The sequence below is a fragment of the Elephantulus edwardii genome, unplaced genomic scaffold, assembly GCF_000299155.1.
Source record: "Elephantulus edwardii isolate Elephantulus edwardi_28Jun2011 unplaced genomic scaffold, EleEdw1.0 scaffold00166, whole genome shotgun sequence".
Classification (NCBI taxonomy): domain Eukaryota; kingdom Metazoa; phylum Chordata; class Mammalia; order Macroscelidea; family Macroscelididae; genus Elephantulus; species Elephantulus edwardii.
Genome location: NW_006399916.1, coordinates 3,049,907 through 3,060,341, shown reverse-complemented (window position 1 = coordinate 3,060,341; position 10,435 = coordinate 3,049,907). Strand labels below are relative to the sequence as shown.

General features: G+C 38.7%; 1 protein-coding gene across 1 annotated transcript in view; it reads left to right on the top strand.

Annotated features, from left to right (window-relative positions):
- RYR2 (ryanodine receptor 2 (cardiac)) overlaps positions 1-10,435 on the top strand; it is an 814,526-nt gene that overhangs the window by 262,668 nt on the left and 541,423 nt on the right. Inside the window, exon 13 of the mRNA XM_006895387.1 lies at positions 372-536. Within this exon, the coding sequence (XP_006895449.1) occupies positions 372-536 (165 nt within the window). The remainder of the gene's footprint in view (positions 1-371; positions 537-10,435) is intronic.

The following is a 10,435-nucleotide window of genomic DNA, read 5'->3' as shown; positions in this document are numbered from 1 at the left end:
CTCCCCTCTTCTCCTCCTCCTACTCCCTTTTCCCCCTCCTCCCTTCACCTCTCCTCCTTCTCCTCCTCCTCCCCCCTCCCCGCCTTGAAGAATGCTTTGTCTTCTGTAGATGATTTAGTAATACTTTATTTTTTTCAACAAGCACTTCAGGTCCTTCTCAGTTTTTAGCCAGCAATCCTGTGTAGTGGAATTGTCAGTGCAAAGGTATGCATTTTTAATTCACCAGTTGCTCCTGAATAATCAGATAGGCAATCTCCTTTCATTTGATTTATTCCCTCTGAAAACCTATTGGAGGGTCAGCTGTGGGTCAGTTCTAATTTGATGATTCAACATTCTTTATATGCTTGATTATTTGTGTTTTCTCTCCTTAGGAAAAATTAGATGTAGGAGTAAGGAAAGAAGTTGATGGCATGGGTACATCTGAAATAAAGTATGGTGACTCAGTATGCTATATACAACATGTGGATTCAGGCCTGTGGCTGACCTACCAGTCTGTGGACATGAAATCAGTCAGGATGGGGTCTATACAACGAAAGGTAAGTGTCTGAAGCTGCAAATTCAGTAGTAATGATGTGTGATTAACATGCTTAGCTACCAGATGAAAGAGATAGCTCACCATTTCTTCCACTTTTAATTGTTTTTTATAACACGAATGCTACTGAGAGTATGCCTAAACTAAAAACTTAAAGGAGTATTGTATTTATACAGATTATATATATTTCTATTTGTATATATTTTTATGTATTGTATTTATATATTTAAATATTATACATTCTTCTAGCTTCTGGATGCTCATGCTGTTGAGTTTGCCTTTCCTGTTTCAGCTAGGATTATGTTTCTGAAAGCAGTAGTGCTCATGTACTCTAACAACTTTAAGTCCTATAGGCACATCCTATTGCTCATAAGATTAAGATCTAATTTTTTGTTATCAGTATCATACACTTAGCCTGGCCTTCTGTGTCACCTCTGCCCCAACCCCAGAAACCATCTTCAGTTTCCTTCCTAGCCATAGCTACCAGACCCATGCATTTCCTCTGAAGATCTTGGTTTGCACCCATCTGTGCCTTTACAGAGACAATGAGTCTTCAGGCTGTGAACATCTGCTTATAGACATTTCATGATTATTCTTTTGTGGAGTTTATCTTTTAATATGAATTTTCCTAACCATTGTTTGAGGGTATCTGTGAATGGGGTAGCCTATCAACAATGGTACTGGCTAGCTACCATTCCATAAGGGGATATGCCAATCTCAACAATCTATGAAGGGATTGGCTAGTCTCACCATTGAATTGAGCAAATCATCAGCATAAGATAAACAGATCTTCCCCCTCCCCCACCATTGAAGAAGTAGTAAGAGAATAGAGGGCACCCTTCTTGCTCCAGTTATACCTACGGCAGTAACAACAATGGCCTAACTGGATATTTAATGTGAAATGGGACCTTGGTGGGGAGAGCCAATATAAGCAAGACTGAGAACTTTGATGGACAACTAGAGGTGGTGAACGCCAATATTGGCAGGACTGAGAAATTGGAAACATGGCCTAAAGCCATAAGCCTTGAGGCTGAGGTTCCTGTGTTCACATTTCAGGAGCTGTCTTAACTGTGTTCTGCTACCAATCTATACAGTAATTTTTTTACTTTCCCAACCTGATTATGTACGGTCTGTGATTGGATTTTGGACCCAGCAAATAAATAAGAATTGGTGTTGAGATGAGTAGAAAGGGTTATGAGAGCATGGATAACATGTCCGACCTCATGGGAAATGGTTATTGATGCTGTTGGTGGGGACAGTTTTCCTTTGTGACATTAGTAAAGTTCAGATATGGCCATCCCTAGGTAGTCCTTGCTTTTTTATATCTTTAATGTCATTTCCTTGAATTGATAGGTCTGTTCATACTTGCGACAAATTCTTTCTTCATCGTAAAGCACCTTCACTTGTTGTGTGTGGAGTTTAAAAGTTACATTGAGCAGGCTTTGAGTTTTTTCTTTCACAGCTTATTGTTGTCAAGTTGGATATTATTTCTAGCTGACCCTCGTTTGGGTTTCCAAGACTATATAACATTGGAAGCAGGAGTGGCATCCACTTCCTAAACAGTATGTGTCTGTGAACTTTGATAAATGATGATGATTGTGGAAGGGCTTCAGACCTTTTGTTCATTGAGTTCCTATGAGTCATGCTCGATTTGAAGGCAATCAACAACAACATCACATTGGAGGAAATTGCCCATCTTTCTTCCCTTGAACTTTTGTTTGGCACAGCATTTAGGTTAACAGTGCAATGCCACACAGACTAGGCCTCTAGGACACCAAAGCAAGGCTAAATTAGAACTGAACATACCTGTTCTAGTTTACCTGCACATTTGAATTAAAGACCTTGTTAAAAATGGGTTGTGTTTATAACTGTTTCTTCAGTTCAGAATACTATTTTTAGTTTGTTGTTGTTGTTTGTTTTATCAAAGTGCTTTCACTTATTCTGTAGTTTTTCTTGTGACTTGAGTAAATATTTACAGAGAACCTTGGTATTCCATTCAACAACTCATACATATTTTGGTGTTTTTCTTTTTTTATTGCTTTGCAAACAAGAATTTGTATACCTTGTGCATGCTATAATTCATATGCCTTGTATCCCATTCATATGTTTTGTGTCTGATACTAATTTTTTGTTGTTTCACACCATCATTCATATATCTTGTTTTTTATATCCTTAATTACTGTTTATATATGCCTAATACCTGTCTTTTCAAGTCCCTGTTGAATTTTTCCTATTCCTTCACGCTCTATCCACCACTAAACTCTGTTATGTTAGTGGTTTTACTCCTCCCCCTTTTCCTGCTTTTTTATCCCTCCACCATGTTGGAAAAGTCTGCCATTTTGGTCTTGATAGTCTCAATTCTATTTCCATGCATTTCTGTTATTTTCAGTAGTACTATGTTTGTTGTACCCTCTCTATTGTGTGATGTATTTTAAAAATTCTTATATTCAGTTCTTCCATCATTCATAACATCTTCAGTCATTTATGTCACTATATTTCCTCTGCCTTCCTATCTCTGGGGTATTGATTGGTCTTGCACTCTGATATGCTTTTTCAGGAGGTTTCTTTTGTTGTTTGTTGTTGTTGTTCCCCCACCCCCCATAATATTTGAAGCTGACTACTGCTTCCTTGACATTATGTGAAGTTCTTTTTGGTATGGATGAAGCCATTTCTGTTGTGTCTGTATATGTTGTTGACAGTTCCTCATTTTTATGATGCTATTGATAAGTTGCAGGTGGTACTTGTTGTCTTTGATTGAGTTTCCTAATGGTGGTCATCCCTGCTGGTCAGCTACAGGTAAATTTATGCCCTGTTTCCTGTAGCAAACTTCTCATCTGGTTGTCCTTTGAGGGGCAAGGAACTGAAGTTTTTCCCTTTATTCAGCTGTGGTGAACCTGTTTCTCTGTCCTGTCCTATAGTTTTATGGGACTGGGGAGATATCACCCAGAATTTGACAAAGTCCCAGGAGTGCTGCACAGAATATATTCCTTAGGAGAAAAGGCAAGTAACAAGGACCAAACAGTGCCACCAACAAGTCTTAGTAGTTGCCATGTGATATCCTATCTAGACCAAGAAGCTATTGTCTGAACAGTGCAAGGGAACATGTTTCCATTTTTTTTAAAGGAGTGCATCAGGGATGTGTCCTTTCTCTATACTTTTTCAATTTGTATGTAAAAGATCATTTGGAAGGCTGGACTTTCTGAAGAAGAATGTGGCATCAGGATAGGAGGAAGACTCATCGACAACCCGTGTAATGCATAGGATATAAGTTTGCTTGCTGAAACTGAGGAAGACTTGAAGCATTTGCTGCAGAAGGTCAAAGACTGCACCCTTCAATATGGATTGCATCTCAACATCAAGAAAATAAAGATCCTCACCACTGGGTAATAGGCAATGTTATGATAGATGAGTAAAAGATTAAGATTGTTAATGATTTCATCTTGCTTTGATCCACAATCAATTCTCTTGGCTTCAGACCTCAGGAAATAAATATAGGAGTTGCATATGGAAAATCTGCTATCAAAGTTCTCTCCAAGGTGCTAAAAAGTAGTGACTTCAGTCTAGAGCCTAAGGTGTTCCTGATCCAGGCTATGGTCTTCTCAATTGCTTGCTCTGCATTTGAGACCTGACAATGACAAAGGATGACAGAAGAAGAATCAATGTCTTTGAATTGTGGTGCTGGAGGAGTAAATTGAACATACCATGACCACCAAGAGAACAAACTTGGAGAGGGTGAAACCAGATTGCTCCTTAGAGGCAAGAATTTTACAGCCGTATCCAACCTTGCACATGTCTCTAGTAGGGACCAAACCTTGGAGAAGGGCATCATGCTTGGAAGGGTGGAGGGTCAGCACAAGAGAGGAAGACCTTGGATGAGATAAATTGAAACAGTGACTGTGGCAGTGGAGTCAAGTGTATCAGATGGTGAGGTTGACTTAGGATAGGGCAGAACTCAGAGCCTTTGTTCATAGGGTCACTGTGGATCAGAGCCATTGTTTCTAGGGTCATTGTGGCTTTTAGTCTATTTGATGGCACATAACAGCAACAATGACAATGGCTATGTGACTGTCCCCTCTCCTGAGGCTGGCTGTGGGGTGGGGGGAGCTATTCCCCTCGAAGCAAATAAAGGCTCATGGAAGCAACACCTTCTCCATATTGCAGCTCCCAATTCCAGCAACTTGCTACAGTCTGAACCATTCCCTCTCACTTAGGGCTGTTTGGGGAAGAACTGTTCCTGCCTGAGCAGACAAAGGCTTAGAGATATATTTTGTGTTGTGCTGTTTATTATAATCCCCATATTTTATTATCACTCTCCATCCATCTATCCATCCATCCATCCATCCATCCATCCATCAATCCATCCATCCATATATCTCTCTCAATCTTTCATTCTCTGGCTCTTGTTTGCATTTATCCTTCTGTCCTCTCCCTTCCTCCCTCCTGAGGTTTACCATTGGGTAAATGCTGCCCTCATGGATCTTGTGTAGTTTATTCTTCTATGGACTTTGGTGTTATTGTTCACCTTATATACTTCTCTGTTCTTCAGTAATGCTAACGTCAAAATAGGCCCTATATTTTCCATCTTTGGCAAGCATGGACCTATTTTTCATAGTTTACAGAATTGCTAAGACACTGAAGAGTCTTGCTTGGTTGTTGTTTTAGGTCATCAAGAGTTAGTCTAAATGCTCTCTACCTATTACTGAATTACAGACTAGAATTGCTATGTAATATTTTCCTGTCTGTGTTTCTATTCTTTGCCATCTGTCCTTTGAGGACAGAGCTTAGTCAGACATTTCTTCCTCACTGCCCCCTGTGGATTTGAATGACCACATTTAGTTTAACAGAAAATTGTAGACTGTTTCCATCACCCAGGTATCTCTGTAAATTGTATCACTACTTCTAAAGTCACATGCATTAATGAACCCTTACAGGGAGGGTTCGGTGTGGTCAGGATACACTAGAATGTCCTCAGTTTGGGACCTTATAACTTTATATTTTCCCTCTTTAGCTAATATGTTTACTTGTTTATTTTGACATAGTATTGTTTTAGCCAGCCCCTGAATCATGGTGGGATTTTATATGCAATGTATTTGGACCTTTGTTTTGAAGTATATTCCCAGATCTAAGGAAAGCTTGTGTGTGTTTTCTTGCGCTCATGCATGTGCCCTCTCTCTCTCTCTCTCTCTCTCTCTCACACACACACACACACACACACACACACACACTCAGTGCCATCAAATCAGAATAGATTTATTGCTGACCCATCATTGGGTTTTCAGAAGCAATAAATCACCTGAGACGAGATTACTCATCTTCCACAGAGCAGCTGGTGGATTTGAACCATTTGCCTTTGAGCTGACAGTTGCAACACTATGTAGACTAAAATATTTTGCCAAAAATATCCAGTGACAGAAGCCAGACCCCCAAAATAATGCATACTTTCTAGTTTCTTTTAGGAAGCATAGCCTGTCCTGTTAGCTGTTGGCAGAACCATGTGGTGAGCTTTGTGAAGGAGAATGTCCAGGAAGGATGACAAGCATAGATTCAGAAGCTGCTGGAATGTTCTGGTTTTTCACCTAACTCCTTTTTTCATGTTTTACATTCATTGACCTGTACAGTTACAGTTACCAATCTTATTTATACCAGTGGTTTACTTTAATAGAAGGTTCAAAAATAAAAAAAATAAAACCTTGATAAATTGAAAATGTGTGGTTCAGAAGCTTTACCAAATTGTGTTTTGCTGATTGATGCCCAGTCTCTATTGAGATTTATTGTATAACTAATTCTTTGTGAAAATGGAATGCTTTCTGTTTCCTTTGTTGCTTTGTTTAGAGGTTGAGTTAGTTTACAGATAATAAGAGAGCTCTAGAGTCATGTGCTTAGCAAGTTGTGCTGCTAACCTAAAGTGTGTGGATGTCCAGTGGTTCGAATCCAGCAGTCACTTAATGAGAAGAAGATGGACATTCTCCTCATATTTCAATTTATACCCTTGGACATTTGGTGAAGGGTACCTATCAGTCAAAACCTACTTGAAGACAGTGAATAAGTGAATGAGTGAGTGAGTGATCAATCATTTGTGAAAATACTGTGCTGTTTGTTTTGCTCATCAGCAATACGTATATTGATTTGTCAAAAAAGTATTGTTGTTTTTAAGTGCCATTGAGTCGAGTATGACCCATAGTGACCCTATGGACCCATAGCAATCCTATGAACAACAGATCTGAACCCTGTCCTACTTTGTGCCATTCTCACACTTCTTGATACATTAGAACTTATGCAGCAGTCATCATGTCAATCCACTTGGTTGAAGTTTTTCCTCTCTTCCGTTGACCCTTTACTTCTCTTAACATCATGCCCCTCTCCAACGAATGGTCCCTCCTAGCAGTATTCCTGAAGCATGTGAGGTGAAGCCACATCATCTTTGCCTCAAAAAATCACTCCAGCTTCACCATCTGCAAAACATATTTGTTTGTTCTTTTGTCAGTCCTTTGGGATATTTAATGCTCTTCTCCAATACCACAGTTCAAAGTCATCAATTCTTCTTTTGTCATCCTTATTCATTTTCCACCCATACTCTGAATCAGATGCACCTTAGTCCTCACACTGACATCATTACTCCTCAATAATTTGAGAGGTCCCTAACTGCAGACTTTCCCAGAATAATGTCTCCCAATTTCCTGACTGCTCATACAAAAGGGGTTAATTGTAGATCCAAGTAAGATGAAGTTATTGACAGTTTCAATCTCCTCTTAATTCTTCATGGTATTGCCTATTGGTACAGTGGTAAAAATATTTTGTTTTCTTGACATTGAGATACAATCCATATTTAAGGCTGTGTTCTTTGATTCTCTGCAACAAGTGCTTCAAATCCTCACTTTTAGCAAGCAAGGTTGTTTCATCTAGATAATGTAGGTTATGAATAAATGAATCTCCCTCCAATCCTGTTGTTACATTTCTCTTCATAGAGCCAAGTTTCTTGAATAATTTACTCTTCATACAGATTAAATAGGTATGGAGGGAGAATACAAGCCTAATGCACACCCTTCTTAGTTTGCAACCATATAGTGTTCCCTTGCTGTTTGCACTGCAACTTCCTGGTCTAAGTTTTGTATGAGCACAATTAAGTGCTCTTGGATCTCCATTCTTCTCAATATTAGAAAGAACTTGTTATGAGCCGTATTGTCAAATGCCTTTGCATAGTCAATCAATCATAAATACAGATTTTCCTGGTATTATTTCCTTTTAGTCAGGATCCATCCAACATCAGCAATGATATCCCTGGTGCCATGGACTATTCTAAATCCTACTTGAACTTCTCATAGTTCCCTATTTATGAACTGTTATAGCCATTGTTTAATGATTTCAGAAATATTTGCTATATCTGAAATACTTTGGACATGCTGCAAGGAGGGACAGGGCCTTGGAGAGGAACATCATGCTTGACAGAGTGGAGGGACAGCGCAGGAGGGGAAGGCCCTCTATGAGATGGATTGATTCAGTGACTGGAGTAATCAGGATGGCTGTGTCAGAGACAGTGTGATTGGCACAGGACAGAGCAGGGTTTAGGGATGTTGTACATAGGGTTGCTATGAGTTGCAAGCAACTCGACAGCACCTAAAAACAACAACAGCATCATGATATCAATATTATTTGATAGTTTCCACTTTCAGTTGGATCATATTTTTTGGGAATGGAAACAAATACAGACCTTTTCCCATTCCTTGGCCAGACAGTTGTCATCCAAATTTTCTGGCATAGATTGGTAAGCACATACAGGGCTGCATCTATTAAATGAAACAAGTCAGTTGGTATCTTATCAGTTCCTGGGCTTTAGTTTTTTGCCAATGCCTTCAATGCAGCTTCCACTTCTTCCTTTATTACCATTGGCTTCTGCTCATTTGGTACTTCCTGAGGTTTTTCAGTGTCAGTCATTACTTTTTGATACAGTGACACTGTTTATTCCTTCCATCTTCTCCTCCCCCTCCACCCATCTTCTTTTGATGTTTTCTGGATCATTCAATATATTGTCCATAGCATTTTTCAATATTATGACTAGAGCCTTAAATTTATTTTTCAGTTCTTTCAGCTTGAGAAATTCAGAGTGAGTTCTTCTATTTTATTCTCTAACTCCAACTCTCTGCACATTCCAATTATAATACTTTTCTTTGTCCTGTCAAGCTGCCCTTTGAAATCTGTTAAACTCTTATTTTGGCATGGTCCCTTTGTTTTATCTTCTTCATGTTCTAGTGCAGTTTTTAGAGTCTATTCTAACATTCAGTGTTTTTTTTCTTTTCTTTCTCCTCTGTCTTTGCAATGATCTTTGGCTTCTTTGTGGGTAATAACAGTAATAAGATTCCATAGTACCTCTGATTTTAGATCATTGTTGTTCATTGTTTCAAAGCTATTCTTAAGATGATCTTACACCTCAACAAGAAAAAGATAAACAGCTCACTTGCAAAATGGGCACAGTTTCAGCAGAACAGGAAACAATAAATGCTGACGAAGTTATGGAGAGATTGGAACCATTATTCATTGCTCTTGGAAGTATAAAATGGTGTAGCCACTATGGAAGGTGGTATAATGCTTTCTCAAAAAGTCAGAAATAGAAATACCATTTGATACAGCAATTCCACTACTATGAATAAACCCTAAAGAAACCAGAGCTGTCACCCAAGCAGATGTATGCACACTTATGTTTATTGTTGCATTATTCACAACAGCAAAGAGTGGAAGCAACCCAAGTGCCCATCAATGAATGAATGGATAGAAAAACTATGGTATCCTCACACAAGGAAATACTATGTTGCGTTGAAAAACAAGGAACTCATAAAATACTATACAACATGGGTAACCCTGGAGTACCTTATGTTGAGTGAAATATCTCAGTCCCAAAAGGATAAATACTATATAACTTTGTTATAAAATGGAACTGGCATGGGAGTTGGGGAGGGGAATAAGAAAAGAGGGAATAAATAATGAATACTGCTTTGGAATAGATGCAGGAAATAACTTTAAAAAGAATATATGATTAGGCATTATTTGTATGACAGCACTTCAGAATAAAAGGAACATAGCAAAGAGAAATAGAGGAAGAGTGGGAGTTGGGGAGGAAGGAAATTATGCAACAATGAATTTTTTTTTTTAAAGTGAACTGGAGTAGGTAGGGAGGAAAATGTGCAACAATGAATGCATTAAAATCCAACTTTTCTTTAAACGTAAATTAAAATCACAATTTAAAAAAATGATCTAAAAATTCATATGGAATTGATTCAAGATCATACCGTTCTTGCAGACTTATTTCAATTTTCTACTTTTAGGGGTTTTTTTGGATTTGTTTTTAAATTTAGTTTGTTTATTTTTCATTTCAATGAACATCTACAGAGATTTTGGAATTCCATACATTCATTGTTGTACCTTTCTCCCAGCACAAACCCCTCCCTCCCCCCCCCATTTGCTCCTCTCCTTGAAAAGCAAAAGAAAAATTCCCTCATTGGTACACAATCCCCACCGCACCTCACCAAACCCCACCCCCTACCCCAAATATAATCCACTCTTCAACCCTCATTGGGTACTCCTACGATAAAAATAATGCCCTAAAATATAATACTTCTAGACTGTTTTCTCCCCCATAGACTTCAATGCCGTAAACATATTTCATCCAGTTTTTCTCAGTCTTACCCCCACCCCAATGCCAGCCTCATTCTACAACAGTGGCACCATATGGCATTTGTCCCTTTGTGACTGAGATCCCTCACTCAGCATAATGTCCTCCAGGGTCACCCATTTTGAATAATATTGCATGAGTTCCTTGTTCTTCAATGCAGCATAGTATTCCATTGTGTGAATATACCACAGCTTCTCTATCCATTCGTTTTTTGATGGGCATTTAGGTTGTTTCCAACT